General features: G+C 44.7%; 1 protein-coding gene across 3 annotated transcripts in view; it reads right to left on the bottom strand.

Annotated features, from left to right (window-relative positions):
- Nucleotides 1-19,003, bottom strand: part of LOC134356188 (collagen alpha-1(XV) chain-like) — a 342,799-nt gene that overhangs the window by 92,590 nt on the left and 231,206 nt on the right. For all 3 annotated transcript variants that reach the window (XM_063066926.1, XM_063066907.1, XM_063066918.1), the window contains 3 exons: nucleotides 12,989-13,105; nucleotides 6,987-7,064; nucleotides 5,826-5,861 (listed from right to left, as the gene is read on the bottom strand). In XM_063066926.1, coding sequence (XP_062922996.1) covers nucleotides 5,826-5,861; nucleotides 6,987-7,064; nucleotides 12,989-13,105 — 231 coding nt within the window. The remainder of the gene's footprint in view (nucleotides 1-5,825; nucleotides 5,862-6,986; nucleotides 7,065-12,988; nucleotides 13,106-19,003) is intronic.

Below are 19,003 nucleotides of genomic sequence, written 5' to 3'. Positions count from 1 at the left end.
CTCAACCTGAAAATTAAACTTCAGGGAATCCTGCACAAGGACTCTCAAGCCCCATTTGCACCTTAGATTTTTGGATTTTCTCTCCATTTATAAAATAGTCCACCATTTCATTTCTTCTAACAAAGTGCATGACCATACACTTCCTGACACTGTATTCCATCTGCCATTTCTGCGCCCATTCTCCTAATCTGGACTTCTGGAGCCTCTCTACTTCTTCAAAACTACCTGCCATAGAAACCATAGAAAAACTACAGCACAGAAACAGGCCTTTTGACCCTTCTTGGCTGTGCCGAACCATTTTCTGCCTAGTCCCACTGACCTGCACACGGACCATATCCCTCCATACACCTCCCATCCATGTATCTGTCCAATTTATTCTTAAATGTTAAAAAAGAACCCGCACTTACCACCTCGTCTGGCAGCTCATTCCATACTCCCACCACTCTCTGTGTGAAGAAGCCCCCGCTAATGTTCCCTTTAAACTTTCCACCCCTCACCCTTAACCCATGTCCTCTGGTTTTTTTCTCCCCTTGCCTCAGTGGAAAAAGCCTGCTTGCATTCACTCTATCTATACCCATCATAATTTTATATACCTCTATCAAATCTCCCCTCATTCTTCTACGCTCCAGGGAATAAAGTCCTAACCTATTCAACCTTTCTCTGTAACTGAGTTTCTCAAGTCCCGGCAACATCCTTGTAAACCTTCTCTGCACTCTTTCAACCGTATTTATATCCTTCCTGTAATTTGTGACCAAAACTGAACACAATACTCCAGATTCGGCCTCACCAATGCCTTATACAACCTCATCATCAATATATCCTCCACCTGTCTTCATAGGGTGGCTAATGTAACCCCAAGGGTGGCTAATGTAACCCCACTTTTTAAAAAAGGAGGGAGAGAGAAACCGGGGAATTATAGGCCGGTTAGCCTAACGTCGGTGGTGGGGAAACTGCTGGAGTCAGTTATCAAGGATGTGATAACAGCACATTTGGAAAGCGGTGAAATGATCGGACAAAGTCAGCATGGATTTGTGAAAGGAAAATCATGTCTGACGAATCTCATAGAATTTTTTGAGGATGTAACTAGTAGAGTGGATAGGGGAGAACCAGTGGATGTGGTATATTTGGATTTTCAAAAGGCTTTTGACAAGGTCCCACATAGGAGATTAGTGTGCAAACTTAAAGCACATGGTATTGGGGGTAAGGTATTGGTGTGGGTGGAGAATTGGTTAGCAGACAGGAAGCAAAGTGTGGGAATAAACGGGACCTTTTCAGAATGGCAGGCGGTGACTAGTGGGGTACCGCAAGGCTCAGTGCTGGGACCCCAGTTGTTTACAATATATATTAATGACTTGGATGAGGGAATTAAATGCAGCATCTCCAAGTTTGCGGATGACACAAAGCTGGGTGGCAGTGTTAGCAGTGAGGAGGATGCTAAGAGGATGCAGGGTGACTTGGATAGGTTGGGTGAGTGGGCAAACTCATGGCAGATGCAATTTAATGTGGATAAATGTGAAGTTATCCACTTTGGTGGCAAAAATAGGAAAACAGATTATTATCTGAATGGTGGCCGATTAGGAAAAGGGGAGGTGCAACGAGACCTGGGTGTCATTATACACCAGTCATTGAAAGTGGGCATGCAGGTACAGCAGGCGGTGAAAAAGGCGAACGGTATTCTGGCATTTATAGCGAGAGGATTCGAGTACAGGAGCAGGGAGGTACTACTGCAGTTGTACAAGGCCTTGGTGAGACCACACCTGGAGTATTGTGTGCAGTTTTGGTCCCCTAATCTGAGGAAAGACATCTTTGCCATAGAGGGAGTACAAAGAAGGTTCACCAGATTGATTCCTGGGATGGCAGGTCTTTCATATGAAGAAAGACTGGATGAACTGGGCTTGTACTCGTTGGAATTTAGAAGATTGAGGGGGGATCTGATTGAAACATAGAAACATAGAAACATAGAAAATAGGTGCAGGAGTAGGCCATTCGGCCCTTCGAGCCTGCACCGCCATTTATTATGATCATGGCTGATCATCCAACTCAGAACCCAGCCTTCCCTCCATACCCCCTGACCCCTGTAGCCACAAGGGCCATATCTAACTTCCTTTTAAACATAGCTAATGAACTGGCCTCAACAGTTTGCTGTGGCAGAGAATTCCACAGATTCACCACTCTCTGTGTGAAGAAGTTTTTCCTAACCTCGGTCCTAAAAGGCTTCCCCTCTATCCTCAAACTGTGACCCCTCGTTCTAGACCTCCCCAACATCGGGAACAATCTTCCCGCATCTAGCCTGTCCAATCCTTTTAGGATCTTATACGTTTCAATCAGATCCCCCCTCAATCTTCTAAATTCCAACGAGTACAAGCCCAGTTCATCCAGTCTTTCTTCATATGAAAGACCTGCCATCCCAGGAATCAATCTGGTGAACCTTCTTTGTACTCCCTCTATGGCAAAGATGTCTTTCCTCAGATTAGGGGACCAAAACTGCACACAATACTCCAGGTGTGGTCTCACCAAGGCCTTGTACAACTGCAGTAGTACCTCCCTGCTCCTGTACTCGAATCCTCTCGCTATAAATGCCAGCATACCGTTCGCCTTTTTCACCGCCTGCTGTACCTGCATGCCCACTTTCAATGACTGGTGTATAATGACACCCAGGTCTCGTTGCACCTCCCCTTTTCCTAATCGGCCACCATTCAGATAATAATCTGTTTTCCTATTTTTGCCACCAAAGTGGATAACTTCACATTTATCCACATTAAATTGCATCTGCCATGAGTTTGCCCACTCACCCAACCTATCCAAGTCACCCTGCATCCTCTTAGCATCCTCCTCACTGCTAACACTGCCACCCAGCTTCGTGTCATCCGCAAACTTGGAGATGCTGCATTTAATTCCCTCATCTAAGTCATTAATATATATTGTAAACAACTGGGGTCCCAGCACTGAGCCTTGCGGTACCCCACTAGTCACTGCCTGCCATTCTGAAAAGGTCCCGTTTATTCCCACTCTTTGCTTCCTGTCTGCTAACCAATTCTCTATCCACATCAATACCTTACCCCCAATACCGTGTGCTTTAAGTTTGCACACTAATCTCCTGTGTGGGACCTTGTCAAAAGCCTTTTGAAAATCCAAATATACCACATCCACTGGTTCTCCCCTATCCACTCTACTAGTTACATCCTCAAAAAACGTATAAGATCCTAAAAGGATTGGACAGGCTAGATGCGGGAAGATTGTTCCCGATGTTGGGGAGGTCTAGAACGAGGGGTCACAGTTTGAGGATAGAGGGGAAGCCTTTTAGGACCGAGATTAGGAAAAACTTCTTCACACAGAGAGTGGTGAATCTGTGGAATTCTCTGCCACAGCAAACTGTTGAGGCCAGTTCATTAGCTATGTTTAAAAGGAAGTTAGATATGGCCCTTGTGGCTACAGGGGTCAGGGGGTATGGAGGGAAGGCTGGGTTCTGAGTTGGATGATCAGCCATGATCATAATAAATGGCGGTGCAGGCTCGAAGGGCCGAATGGCCTACTCCTGCACCTATTTTCTATGTTTCTATGTTTCTATATCTTCTGCAAACTTGGCCACAAAGCCATCAATTCCGTCATCCAAATCTTTGACATAAAACGTAAAGAGAATCGGTCCCAAAACAGACCCCTGTGGAACACCATTAGTCACTGGCAGTCAGTCAGAGAAGTCTCCCTTTATTCCCACTCTTTGCCTCCTGCCAATCAGACACTATCCATACTAGAACCCTGACCTATGAGCCAGTACATCTTTGGAATGTGGGAGGAAATCAGAGCACCCAGGGAAAACCCACATGGTCATGGAGACTGTACAAACCCTTTGCAGACAGTGCTGGGAATTGAGACCCAGTCACTAGTGCAGTAAAGTGATGCGCTCACTGCTACGCTACCATCCCACCTAGAACAATCGTGACGTTATATAGAACTACACATCAAAAATGCCCTTTTGGCTGTAGAGTACTGTCAGTATCATGAGGGCTTGAAAGGCACTATGCAAATGCAAACTTTATATTTCTTTTTATCACTTTAGGTTCATTTGCAAATAAGGCTGAGTGAGTACTGAGAAAATTTACAAGGATGTTGCCAGGACTGGAGGACCTGAGTTATAAGAAAACACTGACTAGGTTTGGACTTTATTCCTTGCAGTGTAGACAATTGAGAAGAGATTTGATAGAAGTATACAAAATTATGAGGGGTATAGATAGGGTAAATGCAAGCAGGGTTTTTCCACTGAAGTCAGGTGGGACTACAACTAGACATCATGGGTCAAGGGTGAAAGGTGAAAAGTTGAAGGGGAACACGAGAGGACACTTCTCAGACAGTCGTGAGACTGTGGAAGGAGCTGCCAGTGCGAGTGGTGCGTGCAAGCTCAATTTCACGTTTAAGTGAGTTTGGATAGGTACATGGATGGTAGGGATTATTTGTTGGTCACTGAACTGGAGAGTTCTCGCACAGAAAGTTGGTCAAGGTCTGCCCCTTCTTAGCCCAGCTGTACAATCTATTAATGTCCCATTGCAGCCTGCGTCCACACCATCCACAACACCACTAACCTTCTTACCATCCACAAGCTTACTAAGCACCCTTCCATTTCCTCATCCAAGTCATTGTCAGATCACAAAGCACAGGTGCTCCAGCGTCGCAACCTGCCTGCTCATCGAAAGAAAATGCCCCGTGGGATGTAGGGGACTGGCCGGTGTAAGGAGCGTTGTGGCCCATCCCACCAGCTTCCGTTTCGCTGATGACGTCACAACATAGCTAGGGTTTAAATCTAGTGTGCACTATCATACGGTCTCTGTTTCTCTCAGGTCCCCGTGTACCAGGTAGCTGATATTGCCACAGAAACGGTAGATGGTGGGCTGGGGGTGGGGTGGATCTGCTGCGGTACAGAGGGCCTGGCAGCACACTTTAAATAGATATTTACCACTGTGTATACGTTTAGCACCTATTTTCTCCTGCCACTTTCGACGCTCAGCTTAGATAAGTATCTGTAACCGGGCTTAGCTTGAAGGGTTTACTGCATGTTCAGTGTCAGTTTTGTCTTGTAAATAAACAGTCAACTTAACTGTGTGTCTCTTCTGACCCCACGAACCTGATTTCCCACCACAGTGGGGGTTCTAGAACAGATCTACCTCCAGGCAGGATAAGCTCCATCTACTACCACCTCCTGCCTTCTGTGGGCAAGCCAATTCTGAATCCATACAGCCATTTTTCTCAGGATCCATGCCTCATGACTATCTGAATAAGCCCATCATGGGGAACCTTGTTGAAAGCCTTCCAAAAGTTTATATCCACCAAACCCATTGCTCTGCCTTTATCAAATCCTGGAAGAACTCAGTCAGATGTTTGGAGCCTCCTTCAAGAAATGGAATGTCCTCCCATTCCTTGGAACCTCTGGCACAGGGGTGCTCAAAGAAAAGGGCTGGCCCTCGGAACCTCGAATTTGTGTATCGGTAGTGCAGAAAGTCCCCGGCTGTAAGGTGGAAGAAATGCACTCCCTCACAAGCTCCCCAATCAGTCCTCGCCTTTCCCATTCATGGGCGAGTCCATGATTCCCACCTTAGCCACATCAGCTACTCCCAACCCACAGAACCCAAGTGGAAGCAAGTTATCTTTGACCCTGGGGGACTGCCTTAGAAGGATGAACAGAAACACGACACTGAGAAACGAAGCCCATGTTTCCATTATCCCAGTCAGCAGAGTTGTGGCGCCATTGGATTGGACCGTCTGCTATCTTTTCTGCAGGTTGCCAGGTGGAGAAAACAGGATTAAAAATGGCCTCTTGATTGACCTGAACTTACCATTTCACCTGGAGAGCCCTGTTTACCTCTTTCGCCCTGCAGGGAGAGAGAGGGAGAGAGAGAGTCAACTGTTGAACAAATATTTGAAGTCTGTTGTCATGTAGAATCTTTGTAACCTGCAAATCTGCTGTATCAGACACGAGCGGCACGTCAGCATTCACAATCCAGTCCAATAATTTATTTCAAGGCTTCCAACGGCACTGTGCAGAGGGGTGGGCCCTGTGCTTGCGTACAGTTTACAGGTGGAAGACAGTCTAACCCAGATGAATGTGAGGTGTTGAACCTTGGTAGGGCAAATGCAAGGAGACAGCACATTGTTAAGGGCAAGAGTGTTAGTAGTGTTGCTGAGCAGAGAGACCTTGGGGTCCAAGTTCATAGCTCCTTGAAAGTGGCTACACAGGTCGATAGGGTGGTTAAGAATTTTTATGGAATGCTTGCTTTTATTAGTCAAGGCATTGAGTTCAAAAGTCAAGAGATTATGTTGCAACTTCATAGAACTCTCGTTAGATCATGTCTGAAGCATTGCACACATCTCTGGTTGCCCCAATATAGGAAGGATGTCAAGGCATTGGGGAGGGTGCATAAGAGGTTTACCAGGATGCTGCCTGATTTCGAGGGCATGTGCTATCATGAGAGGCTGGATAAACTTGGGTTGTTTTCTTTAGAGCAGCGGAGGCTGAGGGGAGATTGCATAAAGGTTTGTACGATTAAGGGAGGGATAGATAGAGTAGGCAGGGAGTATCTATTTCCCTGGCTGGAAATGTCTAATTCCAGAGGACACTTATTGAAGGTGAGAGGGGGTAGGTTTAAGGGGGATGTGAGCGTAAGTTTTTTACTCAGAGAGTCGTGGATGCCTGCAATGAGCTGCCTGGGGTGGTGGTAGAGGCAGACACATTCGAGGCATTTAAGAGACCTTTAGATAGGCACATGGGTACGTGGAAGATGGAGGGATATGGACATTGTGTAGATAGGAGGGATTCGATTTTGGGTTTTAAAAAATTTACTTTTTAGCTGGTTCGGCACAACATTATGGGCCGAAGGGCTTGTTCGTGGGCCGCATTCTTCTATGTTCCGTGTGCCAGAAGGGTACAGTTGGGTCAGAAGTTCTGTTCTGAAAGGATTATAAGGGGAAGAGTTTCCCAGATTATTTAAGATTCTTACTGGGGGACCCTGAGGTCCAGGAAGTCCAGGTTTTCCAGGTATGCCCAGGGATCCAAATTCACCAGAACTTTCCATATCCTGTTGGACAGATAGAGAAGAATATATTAAAATCTGGCTTGTGTATTCAACAGTTAAATCACTCTCTGTCACTATCTTAAAACTAATAGAATTATGGTCACCAGAGCCAAAATGTTCCCCAATGCACTAATGTCTTCAGAAGGCATTAACCTGCAGGGTAAATTTGAATAGGTTAGGACTTTATTCTCTGGAGCAATGGAGAACTGATAGAGGTACACAAAACTGTTAGTGGTAGAGATAGGGTAAATGCACGTACGCTATTTTCCACCGAGGTTGAGTGAGACTGGAACTAGAGGTCATGGGTGAAGTGGGTAGAACAGGGATCTAGGAATACAGATCTGTAATACTTTCTAAGTGGTGTCACAGGTAGAGAGGGTCGTAAAGAAAGCCTTTGGATCATTGACTTTCATAAATCAAAGTACTGAGTACAAGAGATGGGATGTTATGTTGAAGTTGTATAAGACGTTGGTGAGGCCTAATTTGGGGTATTGTGTGCAGTTTTGGTCACCTACCTACAGGAAAGATGTAAATAAGGTTGAAAGAGTGCAGAGAAAATTTACAAGGATGTTGCTGGGTCTGGAGGACCTGGAGGAAAAGGTTGAATAGGTTAGGACTGTATTCCCTGGAGCGTTGAAGACTGAGAGGAGATTTGATGGAGGCATACAACACTATGAGGATTATAGATAGGGGAAATGCAAGCAGGCTTTTTCCACTGAAGTTGGGTGGGACAACAACCAGAGGTCGTGGGTTGAGGGTGAAAGATGAAAAGTTTATGGGGAACACAAGGGGAACTTCACTCAGAGGGTGGTGTGAGTGTGGAATGAGCTGCCAGCAGATGTGGTGGATGTGGGTTGAATATCAACACCTAGGAGAAGTTTGGATAGGTCAATGGATAGGAGGGGTATGGAGGGCTATGGTCTGGGTGTCGGTTGATGGGACACAGTTCGGTATCGTCTAGATGGGCCAAAGGGCATGCTAATATGCTGTAGAGTTCTATGACTATGTCTGTAACCAGGATGTGCCCAGGGGAAGGGTTCCTTATGTTCTGCTGTACTTCTTCAGCTAACTGAGAGCAGACATGGTGCATTGTCATCTGGTATGGAGGGATCAGAAAAAACCACAGAGGGTTGTAAACTCAGCCAGCTTTATCATGGGGATTAGCCTCCGAGCGTTGGTGATACCTTTAGCAGTCAGTGACCCAAGAAGCCAGTATTTATCATTAAGGACCCTCACCACCCAGTACATACTCTCTGCTCATTGCTACCATCAGAAAGGAGGTACAAGAGCCTGCAGAGACAGAGACACACACACACACACACACACAAAATTTTTCAAAATTTTCAAAAAAAACCAATGAAATCAACAAGAACATACCAGCTCAGACATGTATAAAAATGATATAAGCAAAAAAAAAGGGACATAACATTAGAGGGGTGCCATCAGCTTTCTGAATGGTCCACAAGCATATGAACACTACCTCACTATTGTACCCTCTTTTTGCACTTCTTAGTTATTTTTAATATATTCTCATTATTTTCATGTCTAGCACTGTACTGCCTCCACAAAACAGCAAATTTCATAATGCACACTCTGAGGCCAATTTATGAAGTGCTGGGGTGTACCTAATAAAGTGGCCACAGAAATGGAACCCAGTGTGGAACCTGCTGCAACCCATCTACCTCAGGGTTTGCTTCAGAGATGCTCTTTTGCGTACCACTGTTGTAACGTGAGGTTATTTGAGTTGCTGTCGCCTTCCTGTCAGCTTGAACCAGTCTGGCCACTCTCCTCTCAACCTTTTCATGAACAAGCCATTTTCACCCACAGAACTGCCACTCACTGGATTTTTTTGTTTTTTGCACCATTCTCTGTAAACTCTAGACACTGTTGTGCCTGAAAATCCCAGGAGGTCAGCGGTTTCTGAGATACTCAAACCACCCCATCTGGCACCAACCCACAGTCAAAGCCATTTAGATCGAATTTTACTGTTGTAACGTGTGGTTATTTGAGTTACTGTCGCGTTTCTGTCAGCTTGAACCAGTCTGGCCATTCTCCCCTGACCTCTCTCATTAACATGGCGTTTTCACCCACAGATGTCACTACATTTTATTTTTTGGTTTTACACCATTCTCTGCAAACTCTAGAGACTGTTTTGCGTGAAAATCCCAGGAGGTCAGCAGTTTCTGAGATACTCAAACCAACCTGTCTGACACCAACAATCATTCCATGGTCAAAGTCACATCGATCCCATTTCTTCCCCATTCTGATGTTTGGACTGAACAACAACTGAACCTCTTGACCATGTCTGCATGCCTTAATGCATTGTGTTGCTGTCACATGATTGGCTGATTGGATATTGGCATTACAAGCAGGTGTACAGGTGTACAAAATAAAACTGAGTGTGTGTCGGAGATAATAAATTAGATTCCTATTCTCACTCTGAAATGACGACGTTCCAGCCTCCCAATGGCTAAAAGTGGGCTGTATCTGGACTGGTAGTTGGTATCCAAGGGTAGATGTAGCCTTCACCGACATGTCATAGAACACAAAACATACAACAGTACAGCACAGGAACAGGCCATTTGCCCCACATTTAACTAGTAATGTATATCTAACTTTCCGTCTATACAATGTCCATATCCTTCCATTTTCCTCACATTCATAAGACTGTAAGATATAGGAGCAGAATTCGGCCATTTGGCCCATTGAGTCTGCTTCACCATTTCATCATGGTCGATCCATTTTCCCTCTCAGTCCCAATTTTCTGCCTTGTCCCTATATCCCTTCATGACCCGACTGATCAAGAATCTATCAACCTCTGTCTTAAATATACTCAATGACAGCTGCCTATGGCAATGAATTCCACAGATTCACTGTTCTATGGCTAGAGAAATTCCTCTTCGTCTCTGTTCTATAAGGACACCCCTCTATTCTAAGGTGGTGCCCTCTGGTTTTATACTCCTCCACCTCTCCACATCCACTCTATCGAGGTCTTTCAACATTCAATGAGGTCACCCCTCATTCTTCTGAATTCCAGTAAGTAGAGGTCCAGAGACATCAAATGTTTCTCATATGACAAGCCTTTCAATCCTGGAATCATTTTCATGAACCTCCTTTGAATCCCCTCCAATGACTTTCTTAGATAAGGGACCAAAACTGCCCATGATACTCCAAGTGAGGCCTTACCGGTGCTTTTCAAACCTCGGCATTACATCATGTGCGTATCTGGAACTCTCTAGCAAACATTACCCCAGATATCCCTCTACCATCACCCCAGGCAGCACATTTCAGCAATCCTGGGAAAAACTTGCCCCTCACATCTGCTTTGAACTTACAGTGTACCCTTGCCGTGTGCCCTCTGGTATTAGACATTTCAACCCTGGGAAAATATCCTGCCTGTCTACTCTGTCTATGCCTTTCATAATGTTAAGAACCTCTGTCTGATCTCTCCTTGGCCTCCGCTGCTCCTACAGCACGGCAACTTGAACATCAGTGTTAATAGCAGATGGTGGATGGTGTGCTCGAGACTTTGGAATCAGTCATTACTCTATAAAATTCCGTCTCAGAACAAGATTCTGCAGACGTGACTGACCTGCCACTTTTCCAATCAATTCGGCCTGACTCTGTCTATCCATTTCCTTCTCAGAAGTAGGAACTCTCCTGGAATACCAATGATGTGATGAACCTGATCATGGTTTTCATTAGTGGTGGGAAGAGAGGAGCTGGCAGTGGTAAGGGGCTCTACTTATAGATTGGAAGACCAAGGAAACGAGCAAGTATGGAAAGGAGAGATTGTAAGATCACTATTATTGTCAAATCGCTATTCCACTCATCATAGTGTCAACAGAGAGGTACAGCACAAAAAAATGTCCTTCGGTCCACTTACAGTGTACTAGTTCTAGATTGGTCCCATTTAATCCTGGAGTAATGCATGCTAACTGTCATTTCTACATTGTAATATTAAATTTTGTAAAAATATTGGATGAATGTCTGAACAACTCCAAGTGACACTTCAGCTCTTTGCGAGCTCACAGCATGTCAGGAGTCTGTACAAGCTAAACACCATAGGTTTGTCAAATGTTTGCTAATAAGTGGCTGGATTCTTTCTTGGCCTCAGGCACAGTGGCATGAGAACAAAAGACCGAATAGTTTTTCTGCCTTTATGTGTCTCGCTGTGTTTGTGCATTGAACCCCTATTTACTGAGGCACATTTCTCTCAGTCCTTGGGACTTCACCTAGACCGGGGGATCATGATCATCGGTGACTAGGACAGACCCAGGGTCGGAATTTGGAGATCCCCCGACAACAGTGACAATCAAGTCCCTCGATGATAGCGACTATCAAGTGCAGACTCTGAATCGTGAGCCCTGAAATCATTATGGAAATCTTTGTAACTTACCGCATAGTATTTTCTGTGGATTATTTGTGTTTTATGATAATAAATTAGGCTCAAGTTACTTGGTTGTGCTTGTATGCCTATTACCACATTTCCTGGACACTCAAATTGGTTGGGTCTTTTGGGTATGATCAACCCAGCCCATGACACAATTCTGCTGTACGTTTCCCTGAGAACATCTGTTCCCAATTTATGCTTCCAAGTTCCTGTCTGATAGCTTCATATTTCCCCTTACTCCAATTAAACGCTTTTCTAACTTGTCTGTTCCTATCCCTCTCCAATGCTATGGTAAAGGAGATAGAATTGTGATCACTATCTCCAAAATGCTCTCTCACTGAGAGACCCGACACCTGACCAGGTTCCTTTCCCAATACCAGATCAAGTACAGTCTCTCCTCTTGTAGGCTTATCTACATATTGTGTCAGGAAACCTTCCTGAACACACCTAACAAACTGCACCCCAACTAAACCCCTTGCTCTAAGAACATGCCAATCGATATTTGGGAAATTAAAATCTCCCACCACGACAACCCTATAATTCTTCATTCTTTATAATTATTGAATGTTTTTTTTGTTGCAGTCACGTCCTGACCAACACACCACAGAAAATTCCAAATATATGTAAATGGTGAATAAAGTTGATTCTTAAACACAAGACACTCTGCAGATGCTGGGGTCAAAGCAACACGTACAACATGCTGGAGGAACTTCAGGGTTTCACCCGAAACATTGACTGTTCGTTTCCACGGATGCTGTCCAACCTGCTGAGTTCCTCCAGCGTGTTGTGCGTAAAGTTGATTCTTGATCCTTGATATACGTGATATTTGATTTGTTGTGTGGGTGCACTGTGGTCTGGAGGAACATTGTTTTGTTTGGTTGTATATGTGCACAGTCAGATGACGATAAACTTGAGCCTGAACTACATCTGTACGAATAGTATGTGCAAACTGTAAGATCAGCTTCACACTCTATCTTGGTGTAAGGGACAATAAGAAACCAATACCAATAATAGTACTAATTGCAGATTATGTTCTGTGAGTGTGGCTGTTTGCCTTTAGTGATCTACACAGGCATATGCAATCCAACTGATTGTAGTTATGCACTGTCTCCAGCTGAATCCTCAGCCTGCCCTGACACTAGCAATCCTCACACCTCTTTCCCTATGGTCTTCACATGCTGGTCTGAGCACCTTGCATTAACACCTCTCAATCCATGCAACTTCTGTGAATCCAAAGGATCAAGCATCACTTTATTCTCCTTGTACATACATTAGGAATTAGGAATAACAGTGCTCTTCATGGTATCTCAACCTCCATCCGTACATTAATTTTTCCTTCTTACTTATTGGTTGATTAGTAAACCATTGCAAGAGATGATCTGGCTTTGCCAAATTCCTCAGCTTGATTAAACATTTCTCATGGCGAGCGGCCTTTAGTCGTCTACATTCAGTTCTAATCCACAAGTTCTGTTTTATGAAATAGTCACCTGTCTCATTGTTCTCCAAAATTCATCATTGCTATGGGAGAAGTTACCTCAAATCCAAAGTCAGGACCACCACCGGCTGGCCCAGGAGGTCCTGGAGGTCCAGGCGGACCAAGCAGCCCTGGGAATCCTGGAGGTCCTGGCAAACCGCTCTCTCCGACCTCTCCCTGAAAAAAGAACAACATTACAGAGTTTAAAGAGAGCTGTCATAACATTTATCGTTGGGTGACTTTGCGGTGACTTGTGACCCCCCCCCCCCAATCAGAGTCATGTGAAGCCATGGCAGCAGGTGTTGGATGGTTGTATGAACAGCCGGTGCAAATCACAAGTCCTATTTATGTGACCACTGACGTCAGGATGACAATCTCTGAAGGGTATTGATAACGGCTGGGGTAATCCATCTTGTAAAGACACCGCCCAGAAGGCGGCAATGGCAATCCACTTCAGTAGAAAAGTTTGTCAAGAACAATCATGGCCATGAGACCATGATTGCCTACGTCACAGGACATGGCATGTAATGGTGATGAATGAATGAATATTTATGGATAACAACATAACAATTTATGGAATCAATATTTATGTTAGCCAGCAAGTCAGGTAGCATGTCTGGAAGGGAGGGGAGCACTGAAACTTATAGAAACTAAAGTGGGTCTGCCTCAGTACTCTTTGTGTCTGCCCCATTATGAAAGGGCAGAAATGAAACCCACATTCACCTTTCTCACCCAGGTCCTGCAGTCTCAACCCGTTTTTGTGATCTTTTATAATACAGAAGATGTAGGTGCAGAATTAGGCTATTCAGCCCACCAAACCTGCCCCACTTTTATGATCTGCTGTGCTGGTGAGAGTTACAGTGCGGACACTCGATTACAGAAAAACACCTACTGTAACTGAGATTAGTTTAGAAATCTTCCATTTATGTATGACTTTCGAAGTCCTAGGCCTGATGAAGGTGTCCCAGCCAAAACGTTGACTGTTTATTCCCCTCTATAGAGCTGCCTGACCTGTTAAGTTCCCCTGGCGTTTTGTTGCGTGTTGCTGAAGGTTTCCAGTATCTGAGGAATGTCTTGTGTCTATGGATATATTTATGAACTTAGCACCAACATAAAGGAGAAGCTAAAGTCAGATGTATCAATATTACAGTGGAAAAAAGGGAATTACAGAGACTTGACAGAGGAGTTGGCCAACATTGATTGGAAAAGAACACTGGCAGGGATGATGGCAGAGCAGCAATGGCTGGAATTTCTGGAAGCAATTCGAGAGGCACAGGATATATATATCCCAAAGAGGAAGAAGTATTCTAAAGGAAAGATGTCAGAACTGTGGCTATAATGCACTGGTTGGAGTATTGTGAGCAGGTTGGGGTGCCTTATCTTAGAAAGGATGTGCTGAAACTGGAGATTGTTCAAAGGAGGTTCACAAAAATGATTCCAGGATTGAATGGCTTGTCATATGAGGAGCATTCATGGCTCTGGGCCTGTATTCACTGGAATTCAGAAGAATGAGGGGTGACCTCATTGATACCTACCGAATGGTGAAAGGCCTTGATAGACTGGATGTGGAGAGGATATTCCTTATGGTGGTAGAGTTGAAGACCAGAGGACACAGACTCAGAATAGAGGGGCACCCTTTTAGAATGGGGATAAGGAGGAATTTCTTCAGCCAGAGAGTGGTGAGTCTGTGGAATTCTTTGCCACAGGCAGCTGTGGAGACCAAGTCTTTATGTATATTTAAGGCAAAGGTTGATTTTTAATTGGTCAGAGCATGAAGGCATGTGGGGAGAAGGCAGAAGATTGCAGCTGAGAGAAAAATTGGATCAGCCACGAAGAAATGGCGAAGCAGACTTAATGGTCCAAATGGCCTAATTCTGCTCCTATATCGTACGGGCTTATGTTTTCAGTATTATTTATTTATTTTTTATTGGCCCAATTTATCTTCTTTTGCACATTAGTTGTTTATCTGTCTTTGTTTATGTATAGTTTTTAATAAGTTCTGTTGTATCTCCTTATTTTTGTGTAAATGCCCACAAGAAAATAAATCTCTGGGTTGTATATGCTGACATTTTTTTTTTATTAAGTGCAATCGTGAACAATAGCCAGATCAGAAATGCTGATCAAGTCAACTAGTTCCCAAAGAGAACTCTGATAGGCCAGTCAGATGGTTCACTGCTGCTCAGAGAACAGGCACGAGGGTCGCTAGCCCCTGTACCCCAGAAACACACCCGAGCCGTGCGGCGGAGGTACGTGCTGGGCATGACCTGATCTGAAAGCGTCATGTTGACTCGTAACAGATCGTGTTCACGGTGGAACAGCTTGGTCAAGGATGGGGTGATCAGCACTGATAATATACGTACATTGATAATAAATTGACTTTGGCTTTGCTGATCCGTTCATACAACTGTCCAGAATGAGCAAGAAGCTTCTACGTGTGTAATTTCAACGTCGCATGTGGATTTCAGTCCTATTTATTGCTGAAGGGTTGTATGTCTGGGACACTGGCCGAGAGGAGAAGAACCCCAGTAACAGTGGATTTGACTACCTCTGTGACACATTGTGGTTCACTATGACTTTCAGAAGAGCAATTTGGGACACTTAATAAAAACTTGCCTTGCTAACAAACCGCGTCTGGGAAATTCAATGCTATGTTATTGCAAGAATGATGAGAGACGAATGGTGGTCTATTTGCACTGTTTTATTCCCTGTGTAGAGAACTGTGTAGAGAAATGAGATGAGAAGGAATTCCTTTAGGTAGAGGGTGGTGAACCTGAGGAACTTATTGCCACAGACGGCTGCGGAGGCCAAGTCATTGGGTACGTTTAAATTGGACATTGATAGTTCAAAATTAGTAAGTGGTGTCAAAGGTTACTGGGAGATTGAGGTTGAGAAGGATAATAAATCAGACATGATGGGATGGTGGAATAGACACGATGGGCTGAATGGCTTAATTCTGCTCCTATGTCTTATGGTTTCATTGTCTAAAAAGTAAATGGCAGGATACTTGGTAGTGTGGAGGAGCAGAGGGATCTTGGGGTACGTGTCCACAGATCCCTGAAAGTTGCCTCACAGGTGGATAGGTTAGTTAAGAAAGCTTATAGGATGTTAGCTTTCATAAGTCGAGGGATAGAGTTTAAGAGTCGCGATGTAATGATGCAGCTCTATAAAACTCTGGTTAGGCCACACTTGGAGTTCTGTGTCCAGTTCTGATCACCTCACTAAAGGAAGGATGTGGAAGCATTGGAAAGGGTACAGAGGAGATTTACCAGGATGCTGCCTGGTTTAGAAAGTGTGCATTATGATCAGAGATTAAGGGAGCTAGGGCTTTACTCTTTGGAGAGAAGGAGGATGAGAGGAGACATGATAGAGGTGTACAAGATAATAAGAGGAATAGATAGAGTAGATAGCCAGCGCCTCTTCCCCAGGGCACCACTGCTCAATACAAGAGGACATGGCTTTAAGGTAAGGGGTGGGAAGTTCAACGGGGATATTAGAGGAAGGTTTTTTACTCAGAGAATGGTTGGTGCGTGGAATGCACTGCCTGAGTCAGTGGTGGAGGCAGATACACTAGTGAAGTTTAAGAGACTACTAGACAGGTATATGGAGGAATTTAAGGTGGGGGTTATATGGGAGGCAGGGTTTGAGGGTCGGCCCAACATTGTGGGCCGAAGGGCCTGTACTGTGCTGTACTATTCTATGTTCTATGTTCTAAATCACACAAGTCTCCAGTCTGTAAATAAACACAATGTAAGCCACTGATATTGGTCTTAAGATGCAATTAAGAAGCAGATCTTTGTGGACAAGAATCGGTAAAGTGGTAATTTGTGGTTTAGCATCAAGAAAAAAGTAATGTTGCAGAATCCTGGGTTGTTGTATAAGTTAAAGTTCAAAGTTCGAAGTAAGTTTATTATCTGCTTCTGAACCTGGTGGTGCTGGCCCTGACACTCCTGTACCTTCTTCTAGATGGCAGCAGCGAGAAGAGAGCATGACCTGGGTGGTGGGGGTCCCTGATGATGGATGCTGCTTTCCTGCGACAATGCTCCGTGTAGATGTTCTCAATGCTAGGGAGAGCTTTACCCATGATGAACTGGGACATATCCACTACTTTTTGTAGATCTTTTGTTCAAGGGCATTGGTGTTTCCATAACAGGCTGTGATTTAGCCACTCAATATACTTCCAACTACTCGAAGTTTGTCAAAGTTTTAGATGCCATGCTGTATTTTTGCAAACTCCTAAAAACGTAGAGGAGCTGTCATGCTTTCTTTCTAATTGCACTTACCTGCTGGGCCCAGGACAGGTCCTACAAAATAACACCAAGGAACTTAAAGTTGTTGACCCTCTCCTCTTCTGATCCTCTGATGAGAACTGGTTTCATTCTCCTGAGGTCAATAATAGCTCCTTGACGGGGTAAGCCCAAGCATTTCACTAGCGCCCAACAGTCCCAACTACCCGAACTTAGACAGGACTCACCGTTGTTGGCAGAATCCCAGATGCTGACCAGGAGGCATATGGGAAGGAGATAGATTGGCTGGTTGAGAGGTGTTGCAACAACATCAGTAAGACCAAGGAGCTGATTGTGGACTTCCGGAAGGGGTAGTCAGGGAACACATTCCACTCCTCATTGAGGGGTGAGTAGTGGAAAGAGTAAGCTGTTTCAAGTTCCTGGGTGTCAGCACCTCACAGGATCTATCCTGGGTACAACGTGTTGACGCAATTATGATGAAGGCACAACAGAAGGTGCACTTCATTAGGAGTTTGAGGACATTGGTATGTTACCAAAGCTTCAGGCAAATAGCTACAGATATATGGTGGAGAGCATTCTGACAGGCTGCATCACCTTCTGAAATACACAGGACTGCAAGAGGCTGCAGAGGTTTGTAGACTCTTTCATAGGCACAAGCCTTCCCACCAACAAGGACATCTTCACGAGGCAGTACCTCAGAGAGGTGGCATCCATCATTAAAGACCTTCACCATCTGACACATGCCCTCTTCTCATTGCTACCATCAGGGAGGAGGTACAGGAGCCTGAAGACCTCTCAATCTTTTAGGAACAACTTTTTGTCCTCTGTGATCAGATTTCTGAACGGACAATGAATTCATGAACACCACCTCACAATTCCTTTCTTGCACGATTTATTTATTTTTATTGTTTCTTACAGTACTTTTTGTCTTGAGCTGTACTGCTGCTATGAAACAACAATTTTCTTGACACACAGTATCGCGCAAAAAATCTTGGCAACATGCCTCTATAAAGAGTTAGGGTGGGTAAGATTTTTTCACAGTACTGTATTTGTCATTGTGGAGCAGAGAATGAGTTTATAAATCTGGTGTGAGCAAAGGATGTTGGGAATGGCGAGGGGGAAGACCGTGGCAGAGAAGGTGTGCCAGGTGGGTGGAGTGGTGGGGGTGCAGACCTTCCCAGCCCTGAGTCACCAGGGAAGGTTATTTGATTTCAAGCAATTGGTTTATTGATCACTAAAGAATGTCTCTTTGGTGCTTCCTGCTCCCTCTCCTCTTCCTTCTCCTTTTCCCAACCATGATTCCCCTCTCCCTGCCCCCTTCCCACTCTCAGTCCACAATAGAGACTTATATCAGAATCAGAGGGTGTACAGGAGTGAGATATGCCAACTAGTGGAGTGGTGCTGCAGCAACAACCTGGCACTCAACGTCAGTAAGACGAAAGAGCTGATTGTGGACTTCAGGAAGGGTAAGAAGGAGGAACACATACCAATCCTCACAGAGGGATCAGAACTGGAGCGTTCCTGGGCGTCAAGATCTCTGAGGATCTGACCTGGTCCCAGCATATCGATGCAGTCATAAAGAAGGCAAGACAGCGACTATACTTCGTTAGGAGGTTGAAGAGATTTGATATGTCAGCAAATACACTCAAAAACTTCTATAGGTGTACCGTGGAGAGCATTCTGACAGGCTGCATCACTGTGTGGTATGGAGGGGCTACTGCACAGGTCTGAAAGAAGCTGCAGAAGGTTGTAAATCTAGTCAGCTCCATCTTGGGTACTAGCCTACAAAGTACCCAGGGAGCGGTGTCTCAGAAAGGCAGCATCCTTTATT

The sequence above is a fragment of the Mobula hypostoma genome, chromosome 1, assembly GCF_963921235.1.
Source record: "Mobula hypostoma chromosome 1, sMobHyp1.1, whole genome shotgun sequence".
Taxonomy (NCBI): Eukaryota; Metazoa; Chordata; class Chondrichthyes; order Myliobatiformes; family Myliobatidae; genus Mobula; species Mobula hypostoma.
The sequence above is the reverse complement of the archived record's forward strand: the minus strand, read 5'-3'. Positions and strand labels throughout refer to the sequence as shown.